This window comes from Staurois parvus, unplaced genomic scaffold (assembly GCF_062004578.1).
Source record: "Staurois parvus isolate SC_StPar_1 unplaced genomic scaffold, SC_StPar_1.0 ptg000704l, whole genome shotgun sequence".
In the NCBI taxonomy this organism is placed as follows: Eukaryota; Metazoa; Chordata; class Amphibia; order Anura; family Ranidae; genus Staurois; species Staurois parvus.
The window spans coordinates 3,146,377-3,163,143 of NW_028318500.1; the positions used below are offsets into that span (position 1 = coordinate 3,146,377).

The 16,767-nt window shown below is 41.4% G+C and overlaps 1 protein-coding gene across 1 annotated transcript in view; it reads right to left on the reverse strand.

Moving 5' to 3' along the window:
- The window catches only part of LOC149445916 (glutathione S-transferase theta-3-like), a 30,488-nt gene that overhangs the window by 9,493 nt on the left and 4,228 nt on the right, over positions 1-16,767 (reverse strand). The window contains exon 2 of the mRNA XM_089653202.1: positions 2,294-2,381. Within this exon, the coding sequence (XP_089509328.1) occupies positions 2,294-2,381 (88 nt within the window). The remainder of the gene's footprint in view (positions 1-2,293; positions 2,382-16,767) is intronic.

Sequence of the window (16,767 nt, forward strand, 5' to 3'; positions counted from 1 at the left end):
GCTCGTTTATAAGGGGCATACACCACCTCATGGACTTCTCTCTTTTATTTACATTTTTACTGGGTGCCAGGACTACAGCTATCACAATGGTACTCTGAGAGTTGCACTCTGCTACACAACAGCTGCACTGCTTGCCCCTCCCCTCTCCTGTCCATTCACAGAACACTTTGCATTTGGGCAGCACAGTGGCTAAGTGGTTAGCACTTCTGCCTGGCAGTGCTAGGGTCGTTAGTTCGATTCCCAACCACGGCACCACCAGCCTGAAGTTTGCATGTTCTCCCTGTGCCTGCATGGGTTTCTTCCGGGTACCCCGGTTTCCTCCCACACTCCAAAGAAATGCTGGTAGGTCAATTGGATCCTGTCTAAATTGTCCCTAGTAGGTGTATGTATGAATGTGAGTTAGGGACCTTCGATTGTACGCCCCTTAAGGGTTAGGGACTGATGTGAATGTACAATATATATGTAAAGCTCTGCGTAAATTAACGGCGCTATACAAGTACCTATACAAGTACCTGAAATAAATTTTAAAAATAAATAAAAATTTTGTGAATGGATTCAGATAATACAAAGCCTTCTGTAAATAGGCAAAGGAGAGGAGGGGTGGGCAGATTGGCTGCAAAAGACTCCATAGCTGCAGGATTGAAGACCTGAAGGTCCAGCATAAATCGACAGAAAACAGCTGAAGCTATACCAGTGCTCAGTAACAATGGAAACAAAAAGATTAGTCCATTAAGGTGGCATACATCTCAGACCTAAAAGAGAAGTACTGCCAAAGTAGGGAGGTGAGTATGTATGTTTGTTTATTCGTATTCCCACACTTCCCCTTTTAACCCTTATAAGCCAGCACATTTTTAAAAATGCTGCAATTCCTGGAGTTCTTTAAGCTCATGGGAAGTGACAAGGACATTGCATTTTAACAAAATAAACAGATATTTTCTGTACTTGTAAATATGTTCTTAGTCTGAAAAGCAAAACCCAATTCAGCCACCACATCTGAAGGCCAGTAAGCTGCAATATAATATACGTTTGGTTTGGGGTTTAGAGGAGTTTTGAAGCTGGCTGAAGGCTTTGTAAATTGTAGCTGTATACAAATCGCTTCTCATACTACTAGCTGAGACCTATTGGAACTCGGACTTAAACAGAACACAACATAGGGTAGGGAAGCTTAGAACTGCCAGATGTTAAATTTATTTTTTTTCATGTTCCAGTTTGATGTTTTTCCCCTATTGTTCTATCCCATATTAACAAGTGGTAAGGGTCCTTACCCAAAGATATTCTACATTTCTCTGCTGTCACTGGAAGAGATGTCCCCATTAAGATATTCTCTCTCTGCCCCTGTTCTGGTGACTAGAATTTATTTTTCTTTTTTTCCTCCATGTCACCAAGATAGAAAACGTGAATTGAACTGCCCAGCTGAATTTTACAGAGCAAAAAAAGGAAAAAAAAAAAAAAAAAAAAAAATTAGGAATTACAGATATTAATTTTACTCTATCAAAAAAGATAGCAGGAGTTCCACTTTAAAATGTTCCGCTTGCCTTTTGGAACAGATTACATTTTACACCCGTATTTAGCGTGTAACATGTTCCCTCACCACTGCTCACCCTCGTGACATCTCCAACACAGTCGCATCACTCATTCACAGCAAACCGAATTGTAGTCTCAATGGACTGACTGTGCTGATCAGCGTGCTTGTAGTCTATTCACAAGTCCTGCAGCTTTCAAAACAGAAAGGCCTGTAGAGAGGCATTAGCAAAAAGCTATAGGACTTGTCTGCAGGAGCCTGACAATGCACCTGTGATGCACTGATTGAGGCTGCAATGCTTTGCAGGCTCCTGGGGAAAAAAAATAATAAATGCACATTTTTTTTCTTGCAAAAATATGTGAATTTATTTTTTTTTTTTTCCCTAAAAAGGTGAACTTAGTCTTTAAGGGTCCATTCACACATGCAGCCAGGGGAAGTAAAACCAGGTGGTTAAGCTCCAGTTTTACCACCCTCTGACTGCCCACCTGAACACAGGCATACAGCTGCTCAGGGCTGTACACATGCCAAGCCCATGACCCATGCAAGTCCATGGGCCTGTGCGACAACCGTGTCCAATGTACACAATTGCAGTGTTTACAGGGTTAAATCAAGCGTTGACATCAGTTCAACATCTGACAGACGTCTCCAAAAAGTGATCCACACTGGATAGCTTTTCAGAGGGGAAACAAGGGCCACAGAACATATGAACATGTTCTAAAGGCATTCTGAACACCACAGTCTTATTACAAATTGCAGCAAAATGGATTTCACCTCTCAGCCATTGTGAAGTCTCCATCTTTAAGGAACGGCACCTTTCGAAGCGGATTCACTTTGGAAAATTCTTCACTTAAATGTTCTCCTAAAGGGGGAAAAAAAATAAAAAAATTAAAAAAAATGGGTTTGTAAATTCAGACAAATCATTAACAGCAACATATTATGTAGTTGAGAATCCAACAATCAAACCAATTCTGACATTCACCTTGGGTGATCATATGAGGTCACTCACCATGGTGGTGGGTTGGAGAACAGTACCCTCTACAACCTCTAGTTGTAGCTGTGTATAGGCCTGACTTTGATAAAAAAAAATATGGTGGCTGCTTTGACCTCCACCTGAAAATACTACTTGCCTGGCTATCATGCTGAACCTCTGATTTTGTTACTTTTTGAGTCACTGACCTTGAACAGGCATGTAGTGAGTGAAGGCAGAACGGTTTTAAATACTTATTACTGTTCAGTGCCTCATTATTGCCAATACGCCCCATCAAATGAATCACTGAAATATCTTAGGCCTGTGCAGCATTACAATTCCAAGCATGTCCTACTGGTCTCCAGCTCCTCTCTCTGCACAGCTACAAATTCTAGCATGTCCTATTGATGCCATTCTGACTCTGCATAGTTAAAAGTCCCGGCACGTTTTACTGGAAAATCTACCAGCCCTGTATAAGTGTGTTCCAGTGGCATCTCATGTCCATAGACCTGCTCAGCAGCATTTGTCCCACCTCCATAGAACTACAAGTCCCAGCAGCATCTCGCCAGTCTCCATAGCACTACAAGTCCCAGCAGCATCTACCCCATCTCCATTTTACTACAAGTCCTAGCAGCATCTCGCCAATCTCTGTAGCACTACAAGTTCCAGCAGCATCTTCCCCGTCTCCATAGTACTACAAGTCCCAGCAATATCTTTCATTTCCCTAGTACATACGAGTCCCATTTCTCCTGTCTCTGCAGTACTACAAATCCCAGCAGCATATCTCTTCTCTGTAGTACTAGGAGTCTCAGCAGCATCTATCCTGTCTCCAAGAAAAATAAAAACCTCCTGCGCTCAGATGGATAAACTACTCCAAGCTGCCGACACCCTCCTTTATACCAAAATACACAAAAAATAAATTAAAAAAAAAAAAAAAAAAAAAAAAAAAACTGTATGGTGCATGGAGTCCCAATATGGTGCGTACGCCCTTACGACACTTCCAGAATGAGCAGACGTCACTTCCAGCGCACGCGCCATATTGGGACTCCATGCATACCTATGCTATGAGGATTTCTTGCACATTATCGTCTGTTAGGATGTGAGTGGGCATTTGTATTTCTTAATAAAATTACTGTATTACACTATGGAGGATTTCTATTTGTGTCTCTGAGTATGACCCTGTGGGAAAGAGGTATTACCAGAATAATCAGTGGCTGGAGGAGATCTGGATGACAGCGGTCTGATGTGGTATCCAGTATGGTCTTTTAGACAAGGTGGCTCCTGAGGGACACGTGCTATATATAACAAAGTGTGCTGGCCCTTGTGGTCATTGCAAGGTGGTGAGGGGGCACTCAGACCACTTTAGGATTGTGACACCAGTGGCACTCTCACAATTATGAAGATTTTACACTTGTGTTTGAAGTGGACGGTATATGAACGCACTATTACCACTTATTGAGTGTGCTACACTTGCTCGGTCTTGTGTTTTTCCTCTGGAACCACTGTATGTTCACTGAGTCACCCATTGGCTCCCCTTATTATTGGGGTTATTCAAGGGGAGTGTTTTATGTATATTTATCTGTGTGTTCTTTATGTGCATTTATTTGTTGGTTTGATCATTACAATTTACACACTCTATGATCACCACCTAGCGCTACACCATACAGTTTTTATTTATCCCGTCTCCAAAGCACTACAAGTTCCAGCAGCATCTCTTCTTTCCCTACAGCACTGTAGATAGCATTTATCCTGTTTCTGCACTCATCAGTCTCCCTCCTGTCTTTGTTGCACTACAAGTCACATCAGCCTCTCTCCCATCTTGGTAACACTACAAGTCCCAGCAGAATCTCGTTTCTTTAGCACTAGAAGTCACAGCAGCATCTCTCTTGTCTCTACAGCACTACAATTCCCTAGAGCATCTCCCTCATAGCATCTCTCCAGTCTCCATAGCACTACAAGTTACAAGTCCCAGCATCTCTCCTGTCTCCATAGTACTGCAAGTCCCAGCAATATCTTTCCCATTTCCCTAGTACATATGAGTCCCATTTCTCCTGTCTCTGCAGTACTACAAATCCCATCAGCATCTCTTCTCTGTAGTACTAGGAGTCCCAGCAGCATCTATCCTGTCTCTGCAGTACTACAAATCCCAGCAGCATCTCCCTCTTCTCTGTAGTACTAGGAGTCCCAACATCTCTCCGGTCTCCAAAGCACTATAAGTTCCAGCAGAATCTCTTTCCCTACAGCACGAGAAAAAAAAAAAAAAAAAAAAATTTTGTTTCTGCAGTCCCATCAGTCTCCCTCCTGTCTCTGCAGTACAAAAAAGGCCCAGCAGAATCCCTCTCTTCTCCATAGTACTAGGAGTCCTAGCAGCATCTCTTCTGTCTCCAGAGCACTACAAGTTCCAGCAGCATCTCTTCCTTCCCTACAGCACTACAGATAATAAAATTGACTGTTTCTGCACTCTCATCAATCTTTCTCCTGTCTCTGTTGCACTACAAAGTTCCATTAGCCTCTCTCCCATTTTGGTAGCACTACAATTCCCAGCAGAACCTCTCATCTCTTTAGCATTAGAAGTCACAGCAGCATATCTCCTGACTCTGCAGCACCACAAGTCACAATATACCTCACTGGTGTCTCTAGTTCAGTGGTCTCCAAACTGCGGCTCGGATGTGGCCCTTTGCTAGCCTTTACCTGGCTCTAAAGGCACTTTTCCTCCCACTGATACAAAAACACTATTCCTTTCCTCCCACCAACAATGGGGAATAATGGAGACTTTCACAAGGAGTGGACTGAGGCTGGAGTCAGTGCATCAAAAGCCACCACACACAGACGGATCCTGGACATGGGCTTCAAATGTCGTATTCTTTTTGTCAAGCCGCTCCTGAACCACAAATAACGTCAGAAGCCTCTTACCTGGGCTAAAGAAAAAAACAGACCTGGTCTGTTGCTCAGTGGTCCAAAGTCTTCTTTTCTGATGAGAGCAACTTTTGCATCTCATCTGGAAACCAAGGACCCAGAGTATGGAGGAAGAATGGAGAGGCACACACTGCAAGATGCTTGAAATCCAGTGTGAAGTTTCCACAGTCTGTGTTGATTTGGGGGGCCATGTCATCTGCTGGTGTTGGTCCACTGTGCTTCATTAAGTCCAGGGTCAACGCAGCCGTCTACCAGGAGATTTTGGAGCACTTCATACTTCCTTCCACAGACGAGCTTTATGGGGATGCCGGCTTCATTTTCCAGCAGGACTTGGCACCTGCCCACACTGCCAAAAGCACCAAAACCTGGTTCAATGACCGTGGGATTACTGTGCTTGATTGGCCAGCAAACTCGCCTGACCTGAACCCCATAGAGAATCTATGGGGCATTGCCAAGAGAAAGATGAGAGACATGAGACTGAACAATGCAGAAGAGCTGAAGGCCGCTATTGAAGCATCCTGGTCTTCCATAACACCTCAGCAGTGCCACAGGCTGATAGCTTCCATGCCACGCCGCATTGAGGCAGTAATTGCTGCAAAAGGGGCCCAAACCAAGTACTGAGTACATATGCATGATTATACTTTTCAGAGCTCCAATATTGTTCTCTGTACAATCCTTGGTTTTAATTGATTGCATGTAATATTCTAATTTTCTGAGATTGTGGATTTGGAGTTTTCATGAGCTGTAAGCCATAATCACCACAATTATGACAAATCACGGCTTGAACTATCTTGCTTTGCATGTAATGGGTCTCTCTCATATATTAGTGTCACCTTTTAAGTTGCATTACTGAAATAAATGAACTTTTGCACAATATTCTAATTTTTCGAGTTTCACCTGTACATATATACACAGTTGTATTCAAAATAGCAGTGTGTTGAAAAAAGTGAATAAAGCTCAAAATCCTTCTAATAGCTTTTATTTCCATACACACAATTGCATTGGGAACACTACACATGCTATTCCAAATCAAAACATGAAGAAAAATATCAAATTTGTGTTGTTCCTCTAAGAAGAAAAAAAAAAAAAAAAAATTGGATTAAGATCCGGAGATTGGGCTGGCCACTCCATAACGTCAATCTTGTTGGTCTGGAACCAAGATGTTGCACGTTTACTGGTGTGTTTGGGGTCGTTGTCTTGTTGGAACACCCATTTCAAGGGCATTTCCTCTTCAGCATAACCTCAAGTATTCTGATGTATTAAAACTGATCCATGATCCCTGGTATGCGATAAATAGGCCCAACACCGTAGTATGAGAAACATCCCCATATCATGATGCTTGCACCACCATGCTTCACTGTCTTCACAGTGTACTGTGGCTTGAATTCAGTGTTTGGGGGTCATCTGACAAACTGTCTCCGGCCACTAGATCCAAAAAGAACAATCTTCCTTTCATCAGTCCACAAAATGTTGCGCCATTTCTCTTTAGGCCAGTCAATGTGCTCTTTGGCAAATTGTAACCTCTTCAGCACATGTCTTTTTTTTCAACAGTGGGACTTTGCGGGGGCTTCTTGCAGATAGCTTGGCTTCACATAGGCATCTTCTAATTGTAACAGTACTCACAGGTAACTTTACACCTTCTTTGATCTTCCTGGAGCTGATTGTTGGCTGAGTCCTTGCCATTTTGGCTATTCTTCTATCCATTCCAATGGTAGTTTTTCGCTTTCTTCCACGTCTTTCAGGTTTTGGTTGCCATTTTTAAAGCATTTGCGATCATTTTAGCAGAGCAGCCTATCATTTTCTGCACTTCTTTATATGTTTTCCCCTTTCCAATCAACTTTTTAATCAAGGTACGTTGTTCTTCTGAACAATGTCTGGAACGACCCATTTTCCTCAGAATTTCAGAGAGAAATGCACTGTAACCAGCATGTACAACATTTGCTGCCTTCCTTCCTTAAATAAGGGCAATAATTGCCACCTGTTTTTCAAAGAATGACCTCACTAATAGAACTCCACACTGCTATTATTTTGAACATGCCCCTTTCAATTAGTGATTCAATTACACAGAATCAGCAGCATGCATGTCATGACTGTTGGGTCTGTTGGATTTCTATTACTCTACTACACCTGCTAGTAAATTATTTGCCATGTAGAAATATCATTTCTACCAAAAACAGTGATTGATCAGGTTAGTGATGTCTGACGGCTATTATGTTGAACACAACTGTATGTATTGTCAGTAGTGGTCATTTCTACTCCTATTATATAGGCTTCGGGCATCCTTGTAGGTAAAATAGCACATCATAAAAGGTTCCTTGTCCCGTGAACATACTGTACTATCTTTTTTCCTCTTGTATAGTAAACCTATTGTAACATAAACCAGCTCTTTTTTGTCCTCAAGGCAATGGATGTATAGAAGGCTGCAGACAACAAAACAAATGGATCTACTAGCGTGCGATAGATGTTTGCTTTCCTTGAAGCTTTGTTTGCTTCTTATTTTGCCAGTGTGAACTGTATTTATTACAAAAAAAATAAAAATAAAAGTAATGTGCATTTTTTTTTTTTTATTTACTGAACCTGTAAAGTGGTACTAAACCCACCACAGTAACATCTGTCTGTATATGCAGTAAAGCATGCTTGTTATACTTACTATGGAACCTAAGGGGTAATCCTCCGTGTTATGTAAAAAGGCTGTTTGATCCCGACTTCTCTGATCCTCCCCTTCTTCCAGTGTCCCCCTCTTATCTTCTGATAAGACAGATCGTGTAGAGACACTGCACATGCTCAGTTTGGTGTGTATTGCTAGGTGTTTCTTTTTTCTTGGGAGGATGCATGTGATCAGCACAAAACCAATCAGCACTGCCCAGACAGAGGTCAGGGGCTCTGCATCCTCCTACAGCAGAAAGAAAGCTCTTCCTAAAAGATTAACCAGTGTTCTGCTGGACCCTGAGAGAAGTCACAAGACTGCTCTAGCTGATGAGAAAAGGTATTTAACAGTTTATATTTACTAAAATAATTGCACTTTCATGTTCTGTGTACCGTGGAAAGACCAAATAGAGTGAATGCAGGCTTCTGGGTTTGATAACACTTTAATAATAAAGCTGCAGCAGTAAAAAGCACAACCTAGTCATGATTTACCAGTGGTGCTGAAATCCAACTAGATTTTGAAATGAATTATTTTTATGAATACCCATGGGAGAGATGTTGCAACGCTTAATATCGTGCTCACATCTGTGAAATCAAGGGACCAGTTACTGTGGTAATGGTTAACCTCAGATTACTGGAAGGTTAAAGTGGAACTCCAGCCAAAATTCCTTTCTAGCCTTGAAGAGACCATGTAGAGGTTAGAATCTCTGTGCAGTGTTTATTGGGAAGGTTTTTTGGCCCAGGGACAAAAAAGTGTGTGTGGGGGGGGGGGGAAAAGAGATCTGTCCAGATTAGGGAAAAATGCTACCTATGCAGGTGCCTCATTCCAGGTACAAATGTAAAAGGTTTGATTTCTCCTCATATCCAGCACCAAGAGAAGAAAGAACACCGAATCTCCCCAGCACGAGCCCATACAGCCATAAATCCAGATGCAGTTCTTAATCCTTCCCTGCTCCAGCTGAGTATTGGTGTACATTGTGTAGGGGTGGTGAGATGTGTTGGTACACCGTTTACTTAAAACATTTTTTTTTTTCACAATCACAAAAAGGACACCATTTCCAGCGGGGGTCAATTTGAAAATGACAGAGGGCCTCAAGTGCGGATCGCACAATACCAGTGCATTACTGTGCATTGATTCAAGTTAAGCAGCCCATTCAAAAGGAATAGGTATTACCAAATCCAAAATGGCCAAACAAATTGGTCCATCTGCATTTTTTGCAAAGTATCACAATGCCCACTGAAGAGGAAATGGGAGTAAAATAAGCCTCACCATTGGCTTTTAGTGTTCACAATCAAAACCCCTAGTGTAGGTGTCCGTGAACGCAACAATAATCCCCAGTTTTGCTGTCAGTGACCACAATATTCACCCCCAGCATTGGTGGGTCAGTTGCAGTGCTATATAAAAAGTGTAATTTAACCTCCACATAAAGAAAAATATAAAAATGTTCCCAGGAGCTTTATACCCCAATGTACTAGTGTGCACAGCATATTAGGACATTATAGCAAACTAATCGGCCAAGTGATCTCCTCTAGCACTGCAGTGTCAGTGCTCTTGGCTGCCATAGACGCTTCCATTTTCTCTTTCCGTCTTCCTTCTGCAATTCGGACTCTTTGGCTGTTTGACTGGTCAGGTTGTGATGTCACTCTGGCGCTTACACGCAGAAGTCACATCCTTACAGCAAAGAGCTGTGCCATAAATGTATGCTGAACTACGCATGCGCAGCTCACTGTACAAAAACAGCTGACAGCTCAGGAGAAAGAATTATGACAGAGAGCAGGGCGGATTTGATTTAAATCACTAGTGAAAAGGCTCGATTTAGATCATAATTTTTTAAAGAGCAACTGTCATCTCTGTCCCGGAACGGTTCTTCCTCTGACCCGCTGTTGACTCACTTTAATGGGACGGCTGATGATGCGGCAGTGACAGAAAAAGGTGTGGGACGTGGCGGCAGCAGGTGTGTGGATGCCCGCTAACAGGCACTGCAATGATGGATGTAAAATGACAGGTGCTCTCTAAATGTAAGGAATCCAAATCATTCTTGCGGGTAGTTAGAATCTTTAATATTTGTAAACCAAATTAAGGTTTCCTTTTTAGAATAATAAACGGTCAGATTAGTAAAACAGCGATATCAGAACCGATTTTAGGCTAACAGGTTAATCACATATAGCTGGAGAACTACTCAAATTCTATTATTTCCTGTTTTTTCTCATGGTTACTGTGAAATTGTGTGAATGCATCAATGCAGTGCATGTGATCTCTGGATTCATTGAATGAGTTTACTAAAAATGTAAATATTGCAGAATATACAGCCTCATGCTACATAACTAAGCACCATTTCATGCTGAATAAACAAAATAATTACTGTATCTTAAATAGAAAATTATCTTTAGATAGATTTTTACGCCAAAAGCATTTTATTAAAATAAAAAAAAAACTATTTTTAAAATTTATAAAAAAAAAAAAATCGATTTTTATCCACCCTGCAGAAGAGACCAATAGGGTAAAAGAAAGGTCCGCCTCTTCCATTCATAGAGCACTTTTCATTGATGGAAGCTATAGTACAACTTTCATGAGTGGAGAACAGGGGCTTAGCAACTCTGCACTCTTGACGAGTGCTTTTGATGGGTCCAGCAGCTGTATCAATCACTGCAGCATCAGAGGATTACCGCTGTGGGGGGAGTATGTAGGGGTGGGGATAGAGGACAGATGAGAACAGCCACCACAAGCACCAGCATCACAAGGGACACTTCTCATTAAAATTTAAAGCGGGTTTAAAAAATAAAAATACCCTGCAAGGTAATGTAATAATGTGCCAATATGCATCGCATACTACCAAATTGTGAAGGACTTACCTTAACCTCCCTAGCAGTATGATTATGTCAATATTTCTGTGCTCAAAGTGGTACTTTTTTTGCATGGAAATATGTCTTTTTTTTATTGTAGGCCTGTAATTTTTAGGAATAACTCACTGAAATCTGTCCGAACAAGAGTCTAGTAAACATCCCGGGTATGATAAAATTTGAAACACAAAAACATAAATTATAAATATAATAAATAATCAAAAAATTGTAATAAAAAATTTTATTCAATAATATAAATCAAACCAAAAACACTGAAATTTGAAATAGAGCACCAACTTCGCACATCACTGAGCTTAGTCGCAAAATCGTTTTCAGTGTCTGATTTTCCCCACGAATCATTATCACTCAATTCTGCAAGTGGTTCTAATTTACTGTCGCTGTTCTCTAGCTGGTCTAAAACCGCTTTTGACCTAAAGGGACGCTTTTTTGACGCCATGGACTTCTCAGTTTCCAGGCAGAAAGAACAGTAAAAAATGCAGGCAGGGCACAGGACAAAGCACTGGGGACAAAATGTATGTGAAATGCTTTGATACAGTAATGTTATACTATGAGATTTTAGTGTATTTCATGAATGTCACTTTTTTAAAAATTTTAAATTTCCCGTACGTCCCGACGCTGGCAAGGACAGGAACCCGGAAGACAGATGCCGGCATCGGCCGGAGGAGATGTCCGGGGACAATGCAGGGAGGACATCGCGGGAGCGAAGGACAAGGTAAGTGAAACAGGGATCATAGATCAACGCTGCAGGGTAATACCGAGTGTAGCTCGGAGTTACCACTTTTGGCACTGATAATTGAAAAAGCCCTCCAGTGGCACATGGTCACCGCTAACAGGGCTTCCATCTTCACCCGGTCTTCCTTCCGATTCACGAGCTCCAGCCATCTGACTGGCCAAAGTCGCGATTACGTCACTCCTGGGCATGATGCTGGAAGTAAATTACACCAACATGACACTGGTCTTATTTTCTTGGAAATTGTTGCATGCGTTACATGAATGTGGCTCTAGATTCCCTAATACAACAATACTGCCATCATTATGTTGCAAATCCTTTATTGAATCACCCCCCACTATTTTGCAGAAGAAATCTTGTTTGTGGTTGATAATGTCACACCAAGGGTTTGTGGATTCTTATAAATTGCACAATATCACCATCTAATCTATGCATTATATAATAGCTAAATTATCACTACGCATCATTTGTAGGTATATTATATTGCAACTTACATGTTGACATGATGGGAAAACAAAAACTGGGTGGACCCCTAAGAATTAATATAAACTAAATGAATGAACTAATAGTAAAAAACAAAAAAATCTTAAACTCAATGAATGAAATTACAATCGTTAAAAAAACAAACAAACACAAAAACTTGGTACAGTTTAATGACCTGGGCCTATCTAAATCAGTTGTCTTGATTATACTGTTCAACAGGGCATAAAATTAGCTAATCTTACATAATTTTGGGGTGCTGAAAACGAAAATGACCCTAAAAAATGTTGATTGGCTCTAGTTTCCATGATATATTCACCCATCTAATGACGTAAGCCATTCAAAATTATGATGCAACTTCAGCTGCATATTGCGCAATTGATACTGGTGACCAATAGAAAATTGCATGTATACTGAGATGATGCAATATTAGCCTTTAATTGCATCACTTCACTGCATAAAAGCTGCAGTATCTGTAGCTGATTGTAGTTCGACAGCGTCTTTACATTTCGTTTTATGCTTATATAGGCTACTCAGTAATGCCTCGAACTTGTGTGAATAAAGCAGATAATTTCTGCTATATCTGCGGTGAAATAACTTTTATCTCACAAAAAAGGAGGATAACAGGAATGATTAAGAAAGCCTACAACTTGTATTTTGGCTGCAAGATAGGAGACCAGGACAAGAGCTGGGCACCACATATATGCTGCAATTCTTGTGGGACGGCACTGGAGCAATGGTTGAATGGAAAAAAGGCATCTATGCCTTTCGCTGTGCCAATGATTTGGAGAGAGCCAACAGATCATGTTAGTAATTGTTACTTTTGTATGGTGCCTCCAATTGTAAAAGGGCTAAATAAGAAGAAAAAGTTATCTGTGCACTATCCAAATATTCCATCGGCAATACGTCTAGTTCCTCATGGAGAGGGGCTACCAATTCCTAAAGCACCAGAATCCTTTGTGGTTGAGTCAAGTGAGGAAGAACCTGAAGCGTGTAGTCACGTGCAGTTGTAAGAGGTAGCCCTTTCCTCGAATACAAGAGAAAAGCCAAGAGAAGCAAAACCGACACAAACTGAAGACAAAACTAGTGAGAATCCTAAGTATTAAAATGATTCAACTTAGCTTATGGCTATAATTTTTCTTGGTAATCCTATGCAATATATTATGCCATTTAGGCTTTGTTATGTAGTCAATATCACTTGCTTTATATTTGTGGAAAGACATCTATCTATATAATTATTGTGCATTATGTAGTCATTACGCCTATAGTAGAAAACTTTCCGTTTACAGAAAAACTAGAGCCAATTGACAAATTTCATTGTTATATTTGAACTCAGAATGTGAAATTCATTAAGAAATGGATCCTTTTGTTTCCAAAACTGGCAAAAAATAAAAATTTGTTGAACAGTGTTATTACTTGTATTTCAAATTCAGCTAAAGACTATTGAGGAGAACAAAAAAATAGCAGTTGCCTAGCTTATTTAAGGTCCATTCACACATTATGGTAGTACATGGTAAAACCACAAACAATGTGGGGCACCACAAAGCACAAGTCATGCCTTAGGGGAAAAAAAAAAAAAAAAAGCCCAGTTTTGTTTGTACAGTCAGGTACACTGCCAGCCCATTCAAAATGAAAGCGCCCTGAACATGTGTTGCAAGGCTAGACATGCCATTATTTTGTCATATATAATCCTTAAAGCCCAATTGAACCCTCAGTTAAGGCTCGGTTCACACTAGTGCGACTCTAAAGTCGCGTGGCTTCCAGTGTGACTTTCATCTGACTTTAAATATGGCTTTTCAACTCTATAGAACTCAAGTCACAAGAAAGTCACATCGATGTAGTGCAGGAACCATTTTTTTTTTAAAGAAGCTGCAACTTTAGTTGCATAGAGTGGAAAGGGTGCCATTGAATAAATGGGTTTTGACTTGTCATGCGGCTTTAAGTGTTGTCGCATGACAACTTGCATTAGTGTGAACCGAGCCTTAAATCAGTTAATAGGTACAGTACATCAGGTATATTAAAACTCCATGCATTACAGAACATTTTGTATGCAGCACACACCACCTTACATGCACGGTGTAAGCAGGCCACACAGAAAACAATTGTTTTCTATATGCCCTTGCCTTGAGGCTACATTGATCTATGCAGCTCAAGGGACATGGTGTGAATGAGCCCTATAATGTAAGAGGAGTTAATAAAACACAAGTTACAAATCAGCTCAGCCTGTGATCATGGATTATTAACACACAATAGGTATGAGAGTGCATAGGCGATTCTAGAAGCTTTTTTACAAGTGACTTGTACAAGAGCAGATTTGTGTGTCTTTGGCCCCGTAGACTTAACTGGGAAAACCTGAAAAACACATGGAAACACGTTTTTAATTGTCCCCATTAAAGTCTATGGGGTCAAAAACTTTTGATTCTGCCCCAAAAGAAGTTCATATAATTTCCACTCAGTTGAAAACGAGGGCGCAGTCAGATGGGCATGGAGACTTTTCCTCCTGTGGATCTGAACACATTCACATCTCTGCACACACAACTGCCCAAGTGTCAAATTCTGCCACGTGACTGTGTCCGTCCAGCTGCATCTGCGTCCACTTCTGTGGACTGCCTGCACACAGCTCCAAAGTGACAGAACACGCAGCAAAAAGCGGCTCAGTGCGCAGAATGAGCCCCATCGCCCCTCTCAACGAACCCTTATGGGATCCTTCAACCTCTTTAAAAACTTGAGCGTCAAGCTTCGGGAATCAAGTAATAAAAATGCTCAGGCATGAACGGATCCTTGATGGTTATCTACCCGGCTACTGTTTAACTTTGGAAATTTACATCTGCAATGTTTACAAACATCACACCAAACCCAACTTTGAAATCGTGCGACTTCACTGGACACAGGAGTCTATGCAAAGCACACCAAAAGTAGTACATGTACTATGGGCAGCACAGTGGCTCAATGTTTAGCACTTCCGCCTGGCAGTACTAGGGTCGTTGGTTCAATCCACGGCTCCACCTGCCTGGAGTTTGCATGTTCTCCCTGTGCCTGCGTGGGTTGCCTCCGGGTACTCCGGTTTCCTGCCACATTCCAAAGACATGCTGGTAGGTGAATTGGATCCTGTCTAAATTGGCCCTGGTATGTGTATCTATGAATGTGAGTTAGGGACCTTAGATTGTACGCCCCTTGAGGGTTAGGGACTGATGTGAATGTACAATATATATGTAAAGCGCTGCGTAAATTGACGGTGCTATATAAGTACTTGAAATAAATGTACTACTTCAGAAATCAATGCGGCTCCGACTAACTTGAAACCGTATTGACAGGACAGCTGTAATTGCTGACAATAGGGTGTGACTTGGCATGCGATTTGCAAGTCACATGCCAATTCACATCCAGTGTGACCGGGGACTTAGGCTGGCCATACATTATACAATTTTCTTGAGATTTTTGGTTTAGATTTACCAAAAACCGCATAATAGGAGGTCAAACCTAACAACACTTTCAAATGAATCCAATTAGGCAGGCCCTTGCACTACATAGTTGAAGTTTAAATCTAAAGGAGATTGGGCAGAAATTGGGCAAAAAATTGTCTAGTGTATGGCCAGCCTTAGACCAGATTCCCATAAAACACCTGTATCTAGTCTCCAATCACATTAAGTTTTTTTTCAAATTGCGGGTAGAATCGCCGTGATTTTAAAAGGCACTGTAAAAGCATGAAAACACACGATCGCATTTTCAGGTTCATTTCAACTTAGGGCGCTTTTGCCACAGTTGTGTGGCATTTTCCCCGCATGGCAGTAGAACATTCCCTGCAAACTGCTGTCTATGGAAGAACTGTTTCATGTACAGGAATGCAGACAACACAAGATGCTGGTGTGAGGAATCATGTTGTACACAGAACTACATCCAGGTCAGCATAGAACAGGAAACAGGAAGTATAAGACAATGCAATATTACCATATGCAAGTAGGTTCACAGTATTTGTATAATAACTCTATAACATCTCCCTTTTTTACATTCAATTCAAACCTTATAAACAATTAAACTAAAACAGATCCTGAACAGTCTTGAACATGGCATACTGTGTTACTGGTAGATACACTACAGATTGAGTCTATCTGGTGGTCTTGAAACTCGACCACTACGCAAGACCACATGGATTTTGTCTGGGGAAATCCGTTCAGCTCCAGAAGGTGTTGATAAGGAGCTACCCTCTTTCCTGGCTGGTGTGTTTGGCAAAGAAGAACTTGACGGGATATGTGGCTGCATTTTGTCATCCTCATTGTATCCCGATATGACAGCAGAGTTCTCTCTGCTTTGAGTATATGGTCCAGTAGGACTCGGGGCATTGAGCACCTCAGGAGGATCACGTGCAGGATGCTCATAGGCTTGTGTGGTGAATCGTTCTGCCTTTCGCAGGTCCACTCGATTGCGGCGGTAAAGACTGCCTTCTACATCCACAAGATATGATCGAGGAGCAACTCTCTGCACACAGGAACCTAGTCTCCAGCGACCGGTCCTGTCACCTGGAAGCGGCTTCATACGGATTGGCTCTCCAATGCTTAGTTCAGGTAAGTCTTTAGCAGACACATCGTATGACAGCTTGGCAATCTGTTTCCTCCGCTGCAGTTTCGCCGGGACACCTGTAACCAC